Source organism: Geotrypetes seraphini, chromosome 5, assembly GCF_902459505.1.
Source record: "Geotrypetes seraphini chromosome 5, aGeoSer1.1, whole genome shotgun sequence".
Taxonomy (NCBI): domain Eukaryota; kingdom Metazoa; phylum Chordata; class Amphibia; order Gymnophiona; family Dermophiidae; genus Geotrypetes; species Geotrypetes seraphini.
In genome coordinates, this window is record NC_047088.1 from 41,775,046 (window position 1) to 41,796,221 (window position 21,176).

Genomic DNA, 21,176 nt, shown 5'->3' on the forward strand with positions numbered 1-21,176 from the left:
TTCAGGATTTTCACCATGAATATGCATGAGATCTATTTGCATGCACTGCTTTCATTGTATGCTAATAGATCTCATGCATATTCATGGAGGAAATCCTGAAAACCCGACTGGATTGCAGCCCTCAAGGAGGGACTTTGACACCCCTGTGTAAAGGGAAAGACAAGCCCTACCATATGGTGTGACAAACAATATTAATTCAACTATAAAACCTTACAATGTATGCATTCATAGTTGCTGCATTTCTTAATCATTTTTCAAAATAAGCAATTTCCTTCTCTGGTAGTTCTGCTAGGAATCTAAAAAAGACCAGTCACTACTTGCCTTCTAGTGGCCATGTATAGTGCCAGGTGCAGGGCCAGCTCAAGGGTATCTTGATGCCCTAAGGGAATCTTCAGCCATGAACCCCCTCCGCAAGAAGAGATTAACATCTTACAAAATGAATTTGCCTTGTACAAGACAGACATTAAAAAAATTGATAAAGAGATTATAACATTAAAACAAAATCAAGATTTCATTGTTAAAGATAACATTATTCTGTGGAAAAACTTGAGACACTTGAAAACTATAATAGAATTAATAATCTACGGTTAATAAATTTTCCCAAGATCTTCTCAACACCTCCCAGAGAAATGGTGAAATGATACTTTCTTGAGATCTTGAAGAATCCTGAAGAATCTTTGCCAATATCGCATCAAAACCAAGATGAAGAATTAAATGCAGAAAGAGAAGAAAACAGGTGAGCTGCATCATAGGTGGCCATGTTTATCTCAAGCTGAGGATTCCAGCATGAGTTCCTCCACCAGAGTGCTTTATAAGCTCACATACGCTTAATACATAAAGTGGGCCAAAAAGCTTAATGGTATTTCTGCCAAGCGTAAGACTTCTGATGCAGGCCGGTTGGGCCGAAACATGTATATGTCGAGTCATCGAGTGACTAAAGCAGATCCATGAAACATATCAGCTCACCTGCTTTCTTTGGACATCACTGTTTGTTTGTTTACATATACTGCACAGCACACATGTATTTCCATAGGAATTTGTTAGTTGCATTCATACAAGACTTTCACTCAAAGCACAAAGACACCATTGTTTCTTTTCCAGCCAAATATAATTTACTATGGTATGTTCCTTCTGTTTTTCCATTAATTTAGTACTATGTCATGCTACACAGTCAATAAAATGAAAGACAAAATGCATCAGTAAATATACACATAGCTATGATGAAAATAAGGCCATATAACATCTACGGTTTGTGAATTTCAGTTGCTGTAGGCGCCATTCTCCTTATGCTTGGAAGTCCAAGAGTTTGTTTTATAGGCAGCCCCCAACATGGGTTGGTATATGATTCATCTAGAAAATATAAGTTGTTATCAGTACTGTGATATTACTGAAGAGCTTCCCAACTCATGTTAGTTGGGAAAAGATCTTAATGTGGTTGGGATGATATCTTTACCATATCAGCCTATGGCAGAGCCTGGAAAAAGATTTTTTATAGGATATCTCTACCTGTGCTGCTTCTATCTAATTAATCATTCATTCTTTGGATAGATTAAATGAACAGGGAATCTGAATCTATCAATGTATATTTTGAATTTATTATGAGGTCTATTTATCAAGGCTTGATGCATGTTAATGTATATTCACTAGGAAAACCCACACTTCATTCACGCACCCCCCCCCAATCAAAGAAGTCAAACGGAAAAAACTATATGATGGCCTCCTAGCCACACAAGCAGCAAAACTCGACAACCAAATCTCCAATCTACTAATTATGACCCCAGACTACAAAACATTCTTTTCAAGAAATTCCTGCAAACGACTTAATAATGCTAGCTCCTTCCCACCTCCCAATACCACTTCCCAATATCTTCCTGATTCCCCAAAGCAACCTCATCTACTCTTTATCTCCTCTAGAAATTACCAGATATCTTCTTCATGTAATTTGCTTTTTGTAATTCTTTTGTAATCCGCCTTGAACCGCAAGGCAATGGCAGAATAGAAATCTCTAATGTAATGTAATTTTTTCCAATAGCAGTTTGAGGTGAGTTGCATTCAAGTCCATGGGGTATTTCCCTGTCCCTGGAGAGTTTACAGTCTTAAATTTGATCATGAGACAAATGACATACCCCAAATTACAAGTACTGTCTTGTGGGCAGTGGTATAGTAAGGGGGAGGTGGGGGGGGGCAGTCTGCCCTGGGTGCCCTGGGCATCCTCCTCTCTATCTCCCACCCCCACAACCGCATGCGCATGCCAATTCACTTCCCTGTACCTTTTTAACCTTTGTGGCATGAGCAGCAACCCCAACCTGCTACTGGCACCAGTGTCAACTCTTCTTCTGATGTCACTTCCTGGACCCACGCCTAGGAAGTGATGTCAGAGGAAGAGCTGACCCTGGCACGAGCAGCAGGTTGGGGCTACTACTCCTATCGCGAACGCTAAAGAGGTATGAGGAAGGGGCGTGCACATGGCAGGAGGGGGTAGGGAAGGGGTGGATGAGGTTGGGGGTGTGCCACTGTCCTGGGTGCCACTGTCCTGGGTGCCTCTCACACTCATTATACCACTGCTTGTGGGATTTGAATTCTGACTTCCCTAATTCTCAGGCTGGCTCTAAACACTAAGGGCTCCTTTTACAAAGCCACGGTAGCGGCTTCAGCGCGCACGACTTTTCATTACGTGCTAACCTCCGCGCTAGTCAAAAAACTACCGCCTGCTCAAGAGGAGGCAGTAGCGGCTAGCGCGTCTGGCGGTTTAGCGCATGCTATTACACATGTTAAATCGCTACCACGCCTTCGAAAAAGGAGCCCTAAGTTACTCCACAACTCCCATTGTTTGCAGAGGGTTCTAATTGCAAATAACAGAGGTCATTATGGGTTAAAGTCCTTATATTTGCCCCATAAAGTATTATACTCAGATTCCATCACAAACCTCAATTTTTCATTTATTGTTTTTTATACGTTTGTAAAACTATATTATTCTAATTTGTTAAATTACTGTTCCTGATGGTACACTGCCTTGAACCGAAAGACTAATGCAATATATAAATAAACATTTATGTTATATTATGTCATATCCATTCTGATCTTTCCTCTTTTATAGTTCTACTAGTCGTTAAGCCCGTTACATTAACGGGTGCTAGAATTTATGTCTGTCTGTATTTTTCTTTCTGTCTCTTTCCTCCCTCCATTTCCCTGTGTAGTGCTGTCTCTGCTTTCTTCCTCAGTCTGCACTCTCAAGCTGTAACATTACTGCTTAGCTTTTTCTCCCTGCAAGCATCTCTGCTCTCTTTCTCATCCCCAGTCTCTTTGCTATTTTTCTCTTCTTGCAGGGGTCTCTGCTCTCCTTTCTCTATATGTTCCTGATTCCTGCAAACTTGTTTTCTCTGTATGCTCTTGATCCTGTATTTCCCTGTAGGTGTCTTTTCCCTTTTTTTTTTTTTATTCCTTCTTCATGTATGGTTGATTTATTAAAAGTTTTTTTATTTTTCCTATTTGTTGCATGCCTGTCTCCTTGGCCGCTGTATGTTTCTAATTTTTTGCTTTGTGTGTTTGTTTGTGTTTTTTTGCTGATTGTCTACTTGGTCGCTGTCAGTCTGTCTGTCTCATTGGCTGCTGTATGTCTGTATGCCTTTTTTTCAGTCTAACTCCTTGGCCACTGTATGTCTGGAAGGTTTTTTTTTCCTGAATTTATCCTTGGGCATTGTAATTTTTATTTTTTTCTGTTTGTCTCCTTGGCTGTTTGTATTTTTTTGCTGTCTCTCTGTCTGTCTACTTGGACGCTGTATGTAAGTATGTCTGTCTCCTTGGCTGCTGTATGTCTGTTTGTCATTTTTTTTCCTGTGTCTCTCTCTCCTTGTCCTCTGTGTTTTGTTATTTTTTCAATCTGTGTCTTTAGCCCCCTGTCCTTCTGTGACTATCTGTGTGTCTCTCTCTACTTGTGCACTGTTGTTTGTTTGTTTTTTTCAATCTCTCTTTAGCTCCTGATCCCCTCTCACTGACCCTTGCGCGACTGCATGTAATTCCGGTTAGGTTTCCATGGCAACCCTGCTCGCGGGTCTGTGAGTGTAGGGCCGTTTTGTCGGGTCTGGCGGCGCCGGGTTGGGAAGAGTCCTGGCTCCTTTTTTGGTTTGGGCCCGTGCAGAGGGGCTCAACAGCGCACAACCACCTTTCCTTCCCTCCCTCCATCAGGTGCAGTGCAGCTCCACCAATGTTAAAAGCAGCCGCGTCGAAATCGGAGCCCTGCCACTGCCGTAGCACTTTCCCCTCTGCCTTGGTCCCGCCCCTTCTCTGACATATGGGACCGCGGCAGAGGGAACATGTTACGGTGGCGGCAGGGCTCCAATTTCAAAGCAACTCCTTTTAACATAGGCGGAGCTGAACTGTACCTGATGGGGGAAGGGAAGGAACGGTGGGGCAAATTTGGTCAACGGCAAGAATTGTTTGGCGGACCAAACACTGTGAAACCATGAGGAAGGCCGCCGCAGCCTCGCAGCTAGGTAGGGGGACAACAATGGCGCTTATGCTCAAGCCCCCGCCGCAGCTCCTCTCTCGATCCTGGTGCGGTTCGAGAGAGGATTCGTTGTGGCGGCTTGAGCATAAGCGCAATTGTTGTCCAAGTTGCCGAGTTTGGTGACATAAACCCGCGCATGCGCACTAAAAAAAACGCGACGGATCAGGGAACACGTTTTTTTTAGTGCGCATGCGCGTCCTACCATTTTATTATATTAGATGTACACTACCTAAGATTTCAGATTCATTGCACAATGGTTACCGTCTGCAGAGCATCACCAGTGCTGGAGCGTTTCTAACAGGCAGCCCGCAGCCTCGGATGCACTTTCCCTCTGCCATGATCCCGCCCCCTCCTCTGATGTAATGTCCTGTTTCGGACTTGGATGTACCGCAGCAGAGGGAAAGTGCAGCACAGTCCACGAGCTGCCACTTAGAAATGCTCCAGTGGTGCGGCAATTCTCTGCAGACGGTAATTAACTACTAAAGTTAGACCGGGAAGGTCAGGGGGATGCCGGATAAGGGTGGAAACAAGGAGGAAGCATGCTGGCCTTTGGCGGAGGGGCCCTAAAACGAAGGGGCCGAGAGCAAAGTGTCCTGTTTGCCCTCCTAACACTGGCCCTGCAATCACATGTCCCCAAAATATTGGGGGTGCTCAGGCACCCATAGAGCTGGTGTCTATGGAAGGGGAGGGGGGTTATAAGATTCAGGGGAAACATATTTTCTTACCATTTTTGAGGATCCTATCATTTTCTGAGTGCGATCCATTGAAAGTGGAGCAAGTATTACTAGACTGCAGAGATTTGGTTCTCACAAAAGTTTCTGTTGATATTTTGTGTGTGGAGTTGTTCTGTTGAGATTCACCAATTATACTCTTCTTATTCCACTCTAAAACAATATAAAATAGGATTTTATGTAGTGAAAAAAGAGCAAGGCATGGTATTTTTCTAGAACGCAGAGGTATATTTTCATCTATCCATGAACTGCTCCATAAAATCAAGAGAGTCAATATTCAAAAGTATTTTTCTGGACAGCAGCATTACCTGGAGAAATGCCACTGAGAAAGATATTTAGCAATACCATCCAAAATTAATACGCTCTATTTCTTCTCTCCTAGATCCTCCTTCTCTCAATATTCTCACTCATTACTTGGTTATTTCACACATCGACTGCTGTAACTCCTTGTATCATGGTATTACACAGAAAGAAATTTGTCTCGTCGTCTACAAATACTTCAAAACACAGCGATAAAGCTTATCTACATAGTAAAAAAAATTTGACCATGTTACTCCTCTACTCCGTGATGCTCACTGGCTGCCTATCACACACCACATAACTTACAAAATTCTCCCTCTCACCTTTAAAACTCGTATTGCAAACACCCCAGCTTTTATCGATAAAATTCTCACCCCCCTATCAGACCACAAGAACGCTGAGATCTAACACTCAGAACCTGCTGGTAATCCCTTCCATTCGGGATATCGTCTATGACACTACTCGAAAATCAATATTATCTGTCATGGCTCCTTTGTTATGGAATGCGCTACCCCTAGATCGTGGGCTAGAACCTTCGCTAATTAAATTTACATCTAAACTGTGCCACATCATTTGACATACACTTTTGCTAGTTATCCAAGGTCACTCGCCTGGTCTTTATTCATCTTCATAATACTGAATTTTCTCTGAAGGATTATGCTACTATGAAATCATCTTTCTCTTACTTTTTTGGAGTCGGATGACAGCAGCACACTCGGGGGACCCTTGACAAAGCATTTTTTATGCGAAACATGTCGGGTCAGACTCCTGAGCTTTTGGCTGTGTTCAAGTTGGATAACGCAAGCTAAGTACCATTACAACATAGAAACATTTAGCACTATTTATTGAATTATTTATTGAAGCACTTTTGTGAATGGGAAATATAAACAAAACACCTTAGAATACTATATAACAAGGACGGCCAATGAGGAAGAGCCACACAAATCTTCTCGCAACAAAATAACAATTTTGCGGTGGAGTGGTGGGGCTGAGGCTTCCTTTAAAGAATAGTGGAAAAAGTAAGTGTAGTCCAGATAGCAGCACAATTCCCATAGCATGGTATTTGTGCATGGAAACTTATACTAACGTACATCATTCTGGACATTTATATATATAAAAGGTTATGGGCCCATAGTTCACACTATGAAATCACTGTCATGTTATCCTGCCAAACCTTCATCAATTAGAGTTCTAAGCGGGTTACAGGCAACATATTTTTACATAGAATTTTGTATAGAGTTAAATATGTTACAAGAAAGAAAGCTATCAAATTGTTATCAAATTATACATACAGTCCGAGGTAATATACTGTGATAAAACTATGGTTCACATTATCAGTTATCTATAGTTTAGAGATTAAGAGAAATGGAACTGCTATGGATTCCATATTTCTTGGAGAGAGACTCAGGCTTGTGCCAGATCTGTATTATACAAGAACATAAGATGTGCCATATTGGATCATATCTAAGGTCCATCAAGCCCAACATTATGAGCCTCTTTTATCAAGCCCCATTGTGTGGGCTGCCGTGGTAAATGTCCCAAAGCCCATGGGGATTTAAAGGGCTTTGGGGCTTTTGCTGCATGGCACTTGCTAGCATGGCTTCATAAAAGGGAACCTATGTCACTTGCAGAAGTCAGGTCACATGTACCCAGCAGAATTTTAAAAGAGTAGAGCAGTTCCTTGTTGCCCATTCCCAGGAAGCTTTGATGGATTTTGCAGGTCTTCATAGCTAATAATGATCTATGGACTTTCTTCCAAGATTTAGCTAAACCCCTTTTAAGCCCAGCTATGCTAGGGGCCCTGACCACATCTTTTGGCAACAGCTTGATTGGACATTGAATGAAAAGGAAAGATTAGGTTCTTACCTTGCTAACCTTCTTTCTTGATAATAGGAATAGTAGTCTTGAGCAGCGGGTGAAGACCTCAATAGCTACGAGGATTGTAGAGAGCCTACTGTTTTGCTTTCATGCTCCACCTCCAATCACTCTGGGATGAGCTCCACTCCCTCAGTCGGTACCAAAGTTTCTAGCATGTCCTAGAGTGCAAACATAAGACAGGGGTGCGTGGAAACGCCCCAAAACCACATGTCTGTTCTGCTTTAAATACAAGCATTAAACAACAATGCTTTTAAACCACTACTAAACTAAACATACAAGGTGGATATAAAAGCAGCCGCCTACCTGTGTGCCATCTGTACTAATAGCTCTGTTCTCTTATGAGTAAATTCCTCTTCATTGCTGACCCTACCGGGCAGACGACAGAAACAAGACATCTGACTAAGAAGGCATGTCTGAAACAGAAAGCAGGCTAGTATACATCTGACGGGACGGGTGTCAAGACTACCATTCCTGTTTACAAGAAAGAAGATTGGCAAATTAAGAACCTAATCTTTCCTTCTTGTGCAACAGGAGTGGTAGTCTTGATTAGCAGGATGTATCAGAACAGTCCCCCATTCCTAGGGTAAGACAGATGAGCCTGCTGCCAGTACTGAGGACACAAAAGTGGTATCCAGCCCAGCTGTGACATCTACCCATAAAGCTTAATGAATGTATGGATATTGGGCCAAGTGGTCACCCTATAAATTTCTGCAGGTGAGACTGCTCTAGACTCTGCCCAAGAGGAAGCGATGCTGTGAGTGGAGTGCACCTTCACTGCCACTAGAGACTGCTTTCTGCTTCAAATATAGGCAGAAGATATGACCATCCTGATCCACCTGGATATGGTCATTTTAGATGCCAGTCTCCCCTGATGTGCCGCATTCATAAGCACGAAGAGGTGATCAGCCAGAGCTTGTTGGTCACCTCCAAGTAACGAATCAAAAATTTTCACATATCTAGAACATTCAACACTCTATCTGCTTTCTTTACTCCCATAGGTGTTTACATGAAAACTTCACTCCTGGTTTACATGAGAACTGGACATGACCTTTGTTAGGAAGGAAGGGACCATTTGAATTGAGATGGTAACCTCTGAGATTCAAAGAAAGGGTTCCCTGCAGGACAGAGCCTGCAGCTCCAACATTCTTCTTGCTGACATTACAGCCAATAAGAAAACAGATCTGACAGTTAAGACAATCAGGAACGCCTCCTCCAAAGGCTCATATGGGACCTTCGCAAGGGCCTGCAGGACCAGATTAAGGTTCCAAGATGAAAAGGGCTGGCACACTGGAGGGCAAAAATGTAAGGCTCCCTTCAAAAATCTGGATACATCCAGATGGGATGCCAATGAGCGTTTGCTGATCTGCGCTCTGAAGCAGAAAAGTCCAACTATCTATACCTTGAGAGATCCAACTGCCAAGTCTTTATTCAGATTTACCTGCAGGGAGTCCAGCACCACTGAAACTGGTGCAATTACCAGGACCAAGCATTTTCGCTCACACCTGATACATTTCTAGGCTTTTGTGTAGGCCACTAATGTGGAGTGCTTCTTAGACCTCTGGAGTGTGGCAATAACTTCAGGTGAATAGCCTTTACGGCCTAAGGTTTCACACTCAAGAGCCATGCCATAACACTAAAGATCTCCGCATTTTCCAGGGCAATGAGAGAAGATTAAGAGAAGATTCATATGACAAGGAAGCCCAAGAGCATCATCCTTCTGCAGACATACTAAGTCTGTGTACCACCTCGGCTAATCTGGAGCAACCAGGATCACTCAACCATCATCAAACCATCAAAGCACTCTATCTATCATTGGCCATGGGAGGAACACATACAGGAGCTCATCCACAGGCCAGGCTTAGACCAGAGTGTCCAACCCAGTGCTTCTGGGCTCGCACCTTTGGCTGAAGAAATGAGCCACCTTTATGTTGGATGCTGAGGCCATAAGGACAAATGTCAGATGCCTCATGCACTTGACCTATGCAGTTGAAGGCCATCCAAGAGAGAGACCACTCTCCGGAATCCAAAGTCTGATAACTGAGGAAGTCCAGCTGCACATTCTCCATTCTGGCTACATGAGCTGCCGAGATGGCCAAGAGATGGGCTTTTGCCCACCGAAAGAGCAGGTGAGCTTCCAAGCTCAGCAGTGCCTCCTTGCTTGTTTACATAGGCCACGGTGGTTGCGTTGTCTGAGAAAATTCAGACTGCCTTTCCTTCCAAGGTGCTTCCCAGGACCTGCAGAGCTAACCATATTGCTCTCAGCTCCAAGCGGTTGATCTGACCAAATTCTCTGAGATGGGGACCACTGCCTTTGCAGTGGACATCTCTCATAATGCACTCCCCAGCCAAATAAACTGGTATCAGTCATCAGAACTTCTCACTGGGAGATATGCAATGGCATTTCCCTGGTCAAGGACTGTGGCTTCAACCACTAGTCCAGGCTGCTCCATGCCTTGCTTGACCACAGCAGTCAAAGGTCTAGGGCGTCCAATTGCAGAGACCACCTTGAATGATTCCTGAAAAGAGCACAAGTGCACTTTTGCCCAGGGCACCACATCTGTTGTGGCTGCCATGGATCCTGGCCACTGTGATAGTGATTCTGGCACCTAAAATGGCCCATGGAGATAAAATGTAAACTCAAAAAACTCAAGCAGAACAGACAGGCTCCCTACTCCTCACTTAGAGAGAATAAGATTGAGGGGATGGAGCTTATCCCAGAGTGATGGGAAGTGGAGCATGGAAACAAAACAGTGGGCTCTCTACAACCTTCGTGGCTAATGAAGGTTTAACCTGCTGGTTAAGACTACCAGTCCTGTTGCACAAGAAAGTACCTTGTCCCATTTCTTTTAAATCTGTGAACTATTGCTTTCATTGAGTGTCCCCCAGTTTTTATACTATTCAAAATGTAAACAACAATCCCCTATTTACCTGTTCTACTACCCTACTCATGATTTTATAGACCTCTAGCTATCTCTTTTCTAAGGCAAAGGCCCTAACCTGTTTAGCCTTCCTTCATAGAGGAACCATCCCACCCCCTTTATCATTTTGGTTTCTCCGCTTTTGCTAAAACTTCACTGGCTTTACATTTACGATCTTGTATGGCATTTTTCCTTCCTTCCTCTATTTTGGAATTCTACAAGATCTGGGATTAGCAGACCTACTCAAAAACTTCAATTATCCTTTCCTAAGCTGAAAGGCGTCATCTATACTGGAAAACTAGGGAAGTCTCTTCTTTTCAAAATTACTGAGCTCTTGAATAATTTTCCTATCCAGCTGCATGATCTGGGCTTTCTCCAATTATTCCAAAAATATCTGAAAATTTGGCTTTTCTCAAAATTGTGATCTTTGCTTCCTTCTATATTATCCCTATCCCTATTGTATTTTTTTCTTTAATTTTCCGTAAACCGTGTCGAGCTCTATTTTTATAGAGAAGATGCGGTATATAAGCGTGGAGGGGCATAATTGAAAGGGACATCTAAGTCCGTTTACGTCCATCTCGCAAGTCGTCCAAAGTTAAAAAGAGCCTAAGACACATTTTCGAAAGATACGTCCAACTTTTTTTTACTTTTGAAAATCATCTAATTATATGTCCTGCTGATCTGATCGTCCAAGCCACTAAATCGTCTATCTTTAAACCACTTTTCTGTCCAACTTTCCATCCAAGTCCAAAACGCCTAGAACAAGCCCTGTTGGACGTGGGAGGGATCTGCAAAGTGATGGACTGCACACCCAGACATGCCACCTAAATAGTGGGGTACCTTACAGGGCACTGCTATGAACTTCACTAAAAGGGTACAATGGTTTCTCCTCACTACAGCTCGCTTGTAGGTGACGGTGAGCCCCCCAAAACACCTCCAGAATCCCCTAGACCCACTTATCTACCATCCCAATAGCCTTTATGGCTGCAGGAGCCACTTATATGCCAGTACAAAAGGGTTTTGGGGGTGTATAGGGAGTGCACATGTTTAAGTATCAATGCAGTGATTACAGGGGCTTATGGGCATGGGTCCTCCTCTATGGGTCCCTAACCCACCCCCAAGACAACTTAAGCTGCCTTTGGGCTGGACAATTAGGCTTTCCTATGCCAGGCAGCCAGGTGATCATGGTCTGGAGGCTGAAATTTAAAGTTGTGAATAAAATTTTTATGGGGGTTGGGGGGTTGGTGATCACTGGGGTAGTGTGTGTGGGGTCTGTGTTATGTGTTTTCAGTGCTTATCTGGTGAGTTTAAGTGGGTTTTTGTGACTTAAACCATGTTTTACATGTTTTACATGGTCTAACTCACAACGTCCAAGTTCCCTCTAGGCTCTGTTGTTAAACTTTCGATTTTACATACTGTAAGACTAAGTCTAAGCCGGCCCACGTCCCGCCCAACTCCCGCCCTCGACACGCCTCCTGAAACGCTCCATTTAGCTTTGGACGTTGAGCGGCACTATGAAGGCCTAGGTCGTTTTAAAATACGTCCAAAACCCGGTTTTATTATCGGCGCTTGGATGTTTTTGAGAAATGTTCGTCCAAGTGCCAACTTAGGCCGGTTTTTGGACGTTTTTCTCTTTCGATTATGAGCCCCTTAAGGTTTAGTTTAGCTTAGTTTTAGTTCTAGTTATGCTATACACTTCTCCCTCCGTATTCACAGTTTCGATTATTCACGGTTTTTAGCTTGCTGGCTCTTGCCCCCCAATTACGTCAGCTTGCATCGAGAAATCGCTGATTCCAAGTGTTTACAGAGAAAAATTGCAGATTCCCAGCACTTTCTTCATCATGTTTTGCCTCTCCTTCAGGAACAGGCCAGGTCTCCCACCATGTTATTCGCGGTTTCACCATATTCACGATGGTTTTTAATAGAAAATAGCGAATAACATATGAAAAAGTTATTCGCGTTTTTTCTGTATTCACGGGTCTGTTAATCCCCTATCACAGCGAATACGGAGGAAGAAGTGAAAAGGCAATCAGAACTGCACACGATACTTGAGTTGTGATTACACCATGGATTGACAGAGGAATTATGATATTCTCCATTTTATTATCTATTCATTAACTCTCTTTACTTGATTGTCATGGCAAGCTCAACTGAGGATTTCAAAGTATTGTTCACGGTGACCTCAAGATCCTTTTCCTGGATGATGACTCCTAATATGTACCTATTGCTGGGATTATTTATTTCCCCCCCATATGTATCACTTGGTACTTGTCTACATTTAATTTCACCTGCCATTTAGAGGTCCAGCCCAGCAAATTCTATCTGCTCATGTAAAGCTAGAGACAGATGACAGAACTATGCACTTAAATCTCCCCCTCCTAATGCATAGCACGGTTTTAGGGCTGGCAGTGTCGGTAACTTCTTCGACGCTCATAGGAATTACAAGCGTCGGAGCAGTTATCACCTCTGCCGGCGATAAAATTATATTAGAAAAAATTCAACTGCCTTGGATAACCTGCCACAAAAGTCCCCCCTACTCACCCCACCCATTCTGTGCTCAGGCTAGCTCTTCAATCATACACAGAGTTGATGTCACAACATAGCTACAGTATTATACTGCTGCAATTAACAGCCAAAATACTGAGACAAATTAGGTGTGAAAATAAGAGCTGACTTACCAGAGTAGTTAAACTGACTGAACCTACCACAGCACAGATGAATCTGACACTGTTTCCTCACATTCTCCTTCATTAAGCAGTGAAACAGAAATATAAAAAATCCTAAAACAAAGCACAAAAATATTTCCACTTAGCATTTGTCAATATAATCCTGCAGATCACTAGGGAATATTTTTCCGACTATGCCCCTCCAGTTCACTGTAGCATTTCTAGAAACTACAGGGCAGAGACTGAGTAACACAGTATCTTTCATCCTGGGAAAATACTGTATGTTGGAAGGTTGGGCAGAAAGTGGAAGTGTTCCTTCAAATTTCCAAATAGTTTGTATAATCCAAAACAAGTACCCAGGGCTATTTATTTTAAGGTGAATATCGGATTATTATTTTGTGTGTGTGTGTGTGTTATGCCTTCTCTTGAATGAATGTGTACTTTAAGAACATAAGAATAGCCTTACTGGGTCAGACCAATGGTCCATCAAGTCCAGTAGCCCGTTCTCACAGTGGCCAATCCAGGTCCCCAGCACCTGGCCAAAACCCAAGGAGTAGCAACATTCCATGCTATCGATCCAGGGCAAGCCGTGGCTTCCCCCTGTGTCTTTCTCAATAAGAGACTATGGACTTTTCCTCCAGGAACTTGTCCAAACCTTTCTTAAAACCAGCTACTCTAGCTGCTCTAACCATATCCTCTGGCAACGCGTTCCAGAGCTCAACTATTCTCTGAGTGAAAAAACAATTTCCTCCTATTGGTTTTAAAAGTATTTCCCTGTAACTTCATCGAGTGTCTCCTAGTCTCTGTAATTTTTGACGGAGTGAAAAATTGATCCACTTGTACCCGCTCTACTTTTCTATTTTTAATGAAGTTCCTCGTATTTTAATCATTTTTTTAATGTAAATAGCTGTGACCTTTTTATATCAAAATTTTATAAATAAGCATAAACCTTCCTTCAGAAATTCAAACATCTTCTTATAGGCTGAAATAAAACACACGGGAGCTTTTTACTAAGCTGTCTTAGCTGCTTAACATGGCAATTAACGCTTACCAAAAGTTAAACAGCACTAATTCCCAAGTTACACAGCTAATTTTGAAAATACATGTTAGGGAAAGGAATGGGTAGAGAACAGGCAACGACTGTGCCTTGCAGTTAATGCTGAGGTCATTAACATCTTTAGAAATGCTGTTAATGAGGCAGGTAACAGACCAGATAATGCTACCTGAAGAGGTATAGCTAATTTCATTGCACATTAAATGCTGTTCAGTTAACGCACTTCCAGAAATGTAGGGTATGCTCCCAAAAGTTAACAGCAAAAATGTATACTACTTTAGTAAATAGGGGCATAAAAGTATCTGCATTGGACTTCATAACAGATTATATGGTATGTGGAGCCATCAATGTGCATGCCTACAGGTTTTCTTATGGGGAGTGGGGTTTAGGAAAGGCCCATGCTGCTGTTACCACTACCATCAGGCCTTAGACAGGAGTGTGGAGGCCACTGGAGCAAGGACCATTGATATTAGCCTTCCTCCTACTGGAAGTACATCCAAATTATTCAGAAAAAATTGGTACTCTGTTGGAAGACCGGGAGTTTGAAGATTTTTTTTCCCCCTCCAATCATAACAAAGGTAACGCAGTGTAAATATTCTGTTTCTTGACATATAATAGTAATGCATAAATTGTATAGTCAAAATAATGTGCTACAAAGAAATAAATGAACGTTGTGTAAATGTATAGTAGCATGGTAAAAAGATGGTCCATCTAGTCTGCCTAGTAAAGTGGCTAGAGTTATTTATTTATTTTTAATATTTTAGGTATTTACAGTATAGCCTAAGTGGTTTACATTCAGGTAAGCAAATATTTTTCCCTATCTGTCCTGTCCCTCTTTCCATCCCTCCCTCATCTTTTCTCACTTACTTTTCTCCTCCTTGGTTGTAATTGTGTTGTCTGTCCTATCAATTGATTGCAGTTTCTTTCTGAATTTCTCTTACTTTTGAAATTTGTTTTATATACTGCTTAGTTCTGCCAGTCAGAGTCAGCAGTATAGCAAGTATGATAGATAAATAAATAAATAAAAATCCAATCAGAAGCACAAAGTGGGAAATTCTAAAACTAGCGACTAAACTTAGGTGTCAGTAAGCGCCCTCCCGGCACCTAAGTTAATTGAAAAACGCCATTAGAAAAAGCAAAAAATGGCAAGATTGAAGTGCCTACCAATACCTAAATAAAAGATCCTGGAATAGCAACTAGGTAGCTGTTTTAGGTCATGGAACGCCAAAGTAGGCATGGCCAACGCCAGAGGTGGCTACCTAGTCATGACTCATGCCAAGACAGGCTGCTGAAATGTAGGCCCGGAAAACCCTGGCCTACATTTCAGCAGCCTATCTTTGCCATGGGATTCTAAAACCAGACCCCCAGCTGCCATAAGCTGATCGTGGCAGAGGAATTTATCCCCAATCAGCTGAGCTGGCGAGACTCCCCCAAGCTGCGATCAGCTTGTGGCAGCTGCGGTCTGGTTTTAGGATCCCATGACAAAGAAAGGCGGCTGAAATGTAGGCCAGGGTTTTCCGGGCCTACATTTCAGCCGCCTATCTTTGCGTGAATTAGGCATGATTCTGAGCTGGCACTGTCGTGTGATTGGTAATCGATCGGCAGCCGCTTTTAAGGCGACCACCATTATGGGTGCCAGTCAGAAAATCTGGGGGATAGTGCCTGGAAGTGCTTAAGAGCCAGGAGCTCTGATACTTAGGGAGAAGTTACCAAAGTGGGCTAGCAATAAGATGGGTTATTTTAGCACAAGTTTTGCTATTTTAAAACAGGATCTCTTTACATAAGAACATAAGAATTGCCGCTGCTGGGTCAGATCAGTGGTCCATCGTGCCCAGCAGTCTGCTCAAGCGGCGGCCCCCAGATCAAAGACCAGTGCTCTAAATGAGCCCAGCCTCACCTGCGTACGTTCCACTTTAGCAGGAACTTGTCCAACTTTGTCTTGAATCCCTGGAGGGTATTTCCCCCTGTAACAGACTCCGGAAGAGCGTTCCAGTTTTCCACCACTCTCTGGGTGAAGAAGAACTTCCTTACGTTTGTACGGAATCTATCCCTTTCAACTTTAGAGAGTGCCCTCTCATTCTCCCTACCTTGGAGAGGGTGAACAATCAGTCTTTATCTGCTAAGTCTTCAGTATTTTGAATGTTTCAATCATGTCCCTTCTGAGTCTCCTCTTTTCAAGGGAGAAGAGGCCCAGTTTCTCCAATCTCTCACTGTGCTAAATAACCCGTTTTAACAGTAGCACACGTTGATAAATTTTTTAGACTCTAAGGTGGGAAATTATCATCATTATAAGCAGAGGCAAAGTCTCTCTCTTAAATCACATACTCTCTTCCCTATTATTGAATGATAAAACATTTACATACCCTGCAATGTGTTGAAAATAGAAAACAGATAGAAAAATGCAACTTTCACAGGTCCCCAGGCAAAGAAGGCAAAGCCCCATGTCAGTCCCAACAGAAAGGTCAGGCTGGCAGAGCTCTTCAGGCCATGTAAAAACCCTTCTTTCTGATTTTTCTCATTCATTGACTTCACTGAGTTTATTTGAAGGAGAACAATAATGAACATAGCCATGTTCGTGAGAAATATTATGCAGAAATAGCCCACGACTGAGATATAAAACACTGTATCTTCACGAATCCAACAGCTGTGAAATGTAGAGAGAGAGAGAATGCCATTTAGTCATTTATGGAGCACAGATAGATTGCAGGAGCTTTGTTTCATAGCTTGCAAATGAAAGCAGCAGTAATTCCTAGCAGCGAAGTTCTGCCTCAGCATGTGAATAGTAAAGACTCTATTTTAAAAACAATCTTAAATCAAATAAAACATATGTACAGTGGAGTAAGGGGGGTGCAGGGTGTGTGGACTGCCCCAGGCACCATGTCAGTGGGGGTGCTGGCACCTCTCCGCCCCGCCCCACCACACCACGTCAAGCCAGTGCCATCCCTCCCCCACCCCGAACCTATGTTTTATTTTTGCTCGTGCCAGCCTGGTTCTCCTCTGAATCCCTTCCGGGTTACGGGGCCAGGAAGTGACATCAGAGGGCAATCCAACTCTGGTGCAAGGAGTATGCTGCAGAAGCCACTCTTGCTGGTAAAGATTAAAAGGTATGGGGGGGAAGGAGAGTGCAAGTGTGGAATGGGGTGGGTGGGAAGGAGTGGGAGGTGCGGAAGGAGTGGGGGGGTACCACTGTCCCGGGCACCTGCTACCTTTACTGCACCACTGCATTTATCATTAATTCCGGTCACCGTTCTTCGTTTTAAGAATACCAACATGGCCAGACAGATGGCTGCAGCAGTCACTGGGCCAGGATTAAATGTGAAAGCAGTAGCCCCTCTCGGCAACCTATACTGTCAGCTACTGCCCCAGCCCTAGGTTATACTGCAGGCTTTCACTGTCTGAAAAATGGACACTGCAGAACCTGACAGGTCTCATGATGCATAGAAGAGGCATCAGGCATCCTATAGGCCAAGGGGTAGAACAGGGGATCTCAACCCTGTCATTCAAGTTTTCAAGTTACGTACTATATAATGAATATGCAAGAGATAGATTTGCATACAATGGAGGTAGTGCATGCAAATTTATCTCATGCATATTCATTGTGGATATCTTACAATCCAGGCTGGTTTGATGTGTCCCAAAGACTGGATTGAGAACCCCTGGGTTAGAGGGATGGAGCTACTGTCAGTCGATCAACATTTTACCAGGGAACATCTGCATAAAACAGGTCTTGTGACTCTATTTATTCCGAAAACAATGGGCTAGAAAGTAGTTATGTGTAAAAAATGAGCCTATTTGTCTTTTCAAGGGTTTTGATTTACTTAAAGTCCTTTAGGTCTTTGGAGGATGAACAGTGAGATATATTTTTGAGTTGCTGAAAACTGCTGTCAAAGAAGGTAGTCATTGAAATAGAACGATATTCAGTACAGCCTGAAGAATGAAGATACTTGAAACACATAGGGGGAGCCACCGCAAATATTCGATAACATCATCTACAACAGTGGTTCCCAACTCTGTTCTGGGGACCCCCAGCCAGTCGGGTTTTCAAGATATCCCTAATGAATATGCATGAGAGAGATTTGCATATAATGGGAATGACAGGTATGCAAATCTCTCTCATGCATATTCATTAGGGATATCTTGAAAACCCAATTAACTGGAGGTCCCCCAAGACAAGGTTGGGAACCACTGATCTACAACAGCCACACATCTGCCTGAACATACCTCTTCACCCAAATACTGTACATACACACCTTTTATTCTCCCTCAGACAGCTCACAGACCTAAAGACGTACTAAATGGGAATGTGATTGGCCGAGCAACGTTTGCCTGTTGCCTGATCAACCAATAAAATTCTGAGAAGTACCCTCAGGGCCTTTAGGGGGTGGGGTGAATCCCGTGAAGACCCTGACTGCACACCACTGGCAGAGACTCTCTTTCTTATATGTATCTGATAGAGCTGTGTATGTCTGGTAGTGCTTTAGCAATAAGTAGTATCAGTAGGAGTAGTGTGAAGGATAGGCTTATCTAGCAGCCTGCTTGTCAAAAAATTTTCAACATTATTGGTGAAGCACCTTATGCTGGCAATGGTTTGTCTGCCCTTCCTACAGGTATGTATGTCATGATGATTCTGTTTTAAATTATGTATGTAACTCTGTGAACTGTTTAGTTATAGAAATTTTTTAAATCAATAAATTAATAGAAAAAATAAGGACACAACCTAAACCAGGCCCATATACATGTACATTCTTTTCCTATAAAGGTATATGACTCAAAAATGCACTCATTGATCATAATTTTTCCATTCATCCAAAAAACAAATGCACATCCCTATTGTGTAATATATTTCAATCCTTTCTTTTACAGATATTTATTCGGCCATTCAAAATATTCTCTGCGTGCATGCAAGCCCTCTGCTGTACAACTGTACAGATGCTAAGATACAAACAGTACTAACATAGGAGTCCCTTTGCTAAGCTGAATCAAATGCTAATGTGTGCTTAACACAGGAAAACAAAAGGCCTGACGCAAGACGTGGTAAAGCATTTTGCATTAGATTTGCCATTTTCATGTTCTAACAGAGCAGTATTTAAAAAAAAAATTATTTTTAGGAGAGGGTCTGTCAAGAGGCATGGAATCACTATTCAGCTAATATTAGCACAAGGCAAGAAAAGATCAAATTGAAATAGGCCAAAATGTGAGTAGCACTTGGAAAAGTCCCGCACTAGGATGCGCTAGCGCAGCTTACCCCCCTCTTCTACAAAGCTGCACACAGCGGCCGACCATGCAGTAATGGCCCCGAAGCCCATAGAGATTTATCCCCTCTTCTATAAAGCCACGCAGTAACCGCACTGAAGCCTATAGAGCAGGGATCTCAAAGTCCCTCCTCAAGTGCCGCAATCCAGTCGGGTTTTCAGGATTTCCCCAATGAATAGAGTGGAGAGCTATGTATGTTAACGCACACAGCTTAGGGAATAAATTTCTAGAACTAGAAACAGAAATAGTTAATGCAGACCTAGACGTAGTAGCAATATCCGAAACATGGTTCACAGACTCTCATGGGTGGGATATAACTATGCCAGGATACAACCTGCTTCGAAAGACAGAGAGGGTAAGTTAGGAGGAGGGGTTGCACTTTACATCAAAGAGAACATCAAGACAACCAGGATCACGGATGTCAAGTATACTGGGGAATCCATCTGGGTGAACTTGGCCAGAGGCAGAGAAAAATGCCTGTACCTTGGTGTGGTATACAGACCCCCAAGACAATCGGAGGACAAGGATGCAGAATTAATCGAAGACATTGAGAATATCACCTTACGGGGGGACGTCGTTCTGATGGGAGACTTTAACATGCCTGATGTAGACTGGAACACACTCTCAACGAAAACTTGTGATAGCAGGAGGATATTAACATCCATAAAGGGAGCACGGCTCAAACAAATGGTACTAGAGCCCACTAGGGCCCAGGCCATCCTGGACCTGGTACTTACGAACGGGGAAAGCGTCTCGGAGGTCTCGGTGGGAGAAACGCTAGCCACCAGTGACCATAACATGGTATGGTTTAACCTTAAGAAAGGCTTCCCCAGGTCACAAACAAAAACAAGGGTACTCAATTTCCGAGGCACCGACTTCGCACGCATGGGTGATTTCGTCCATCAGACGTTGCAGGTTCAAGAAGTAACTGATAATGTGGAAGCTATGTGGTCAACCTTGAAGTTGACCCTTCATGAGGCAACTGAACGCTACATAAAATCGGTAACCAAACAGCAAAGAAAAAAGAAACCCCAATGGTTCACTAAAGAGGTCTCTTACCTCGTCAAAGAAAAGAAAAAAGCATTTCTCTCATACAAACACACGGGGAAAAAAGAAGCAAACATTGAATACAGGACAAGGTCTGCAGCGGTCAAAACAGCAGTCAGAGAGGCCAAACTTCGAATGGAAGAAACTCTAGCGAAGAACATTAAAAAAGGGGACAAATCCTTCTTCAGGTACATTAGCGACAGGAAAAAGAACACAAACGGGATAGTACGCCTTAGAACGCCAGAAGGAAACTATGTGGATACAGATTCTGATAAGGCCAAACTACTGAATGATTACTTCTGTTCAGTCTTCACCTGCGAGGCATCAGGGCACGGGCCACGGCTGGAAGCAAAGCAAAGCATGGAAGACCCATTTCAGAATTTTGAGTTCACACCAACTGATGTTTACAGAGAACTGTCAAGACTTAAGGTGAACAAAGCTATGGGACCGGATAATTTGCACCCAAGAGTGCTCAGAGAGCTATGCGATGTTCTGGCGAAACCGTTAGCCACGCTCTTCAATCTCTCCCTAGGTACGGGGAGAGTCCCCCTAGACTGGAAAACAGCCAACGTTGTTCCTCTGCACAAAAAGGGCTGCAAAGCAGAGGCTGCGAATTACAGGCCAGTGAGTCTCACATCAATAGTGTGTAAACTCATGGAAACCCTGCTTAAAGGTAAATTAGACACAATATTGGATGAGGGAAATCTGAGGGATCCCTGTCAACATGGATTCACTAGGGGCAGGTCATGCCAATCCAATCTTATCAGCTTCTTTAACTGGGTGACAGGAAAGCTAGACTCGGGAGAGTCTCTAGACATAGTG

At 43.0% G+C, this 21,176-nt stretch overlaps 1 protein-coding gene across 1 annotated transcript in view; it reads right to left on the minus strand.

Moving 5' to 3' along the window:
* Window positions 1-1,203: 1,203 nt before the first annotated feature.
* ADGRG4 (adhesion G protein-coupled receptor G4) overlaps window positions 1,204-21,176 on the minus strand; it is a 109,274-nt gene continuing 89,301 nt past the window's right edge. The window contains exons 18-21 of the mRNA XM_033946863.1: window positions 16,418-16,698; window positions 13,013-13,114; window positions 5,233-5,391; window positions 1,204-1,350 (exon numbers count right to left, since the gene is read on the minus strand). Coding sequence (XP_033802754.1) covers window positions 1,244-1,350; window positions 5,233-5,391; window positions 13,013-13,114; window positions 16,418-16,698 — 649 coding nt within the window. The 3' untranslated portion in view covers window positions 1,204-1,243. The remainder of the gene's footprint in view (window positions 1,351-5,232; window positions 5,392-13,012; window positions 13,115-16,417; window positions 16,699-21,176) is intronic.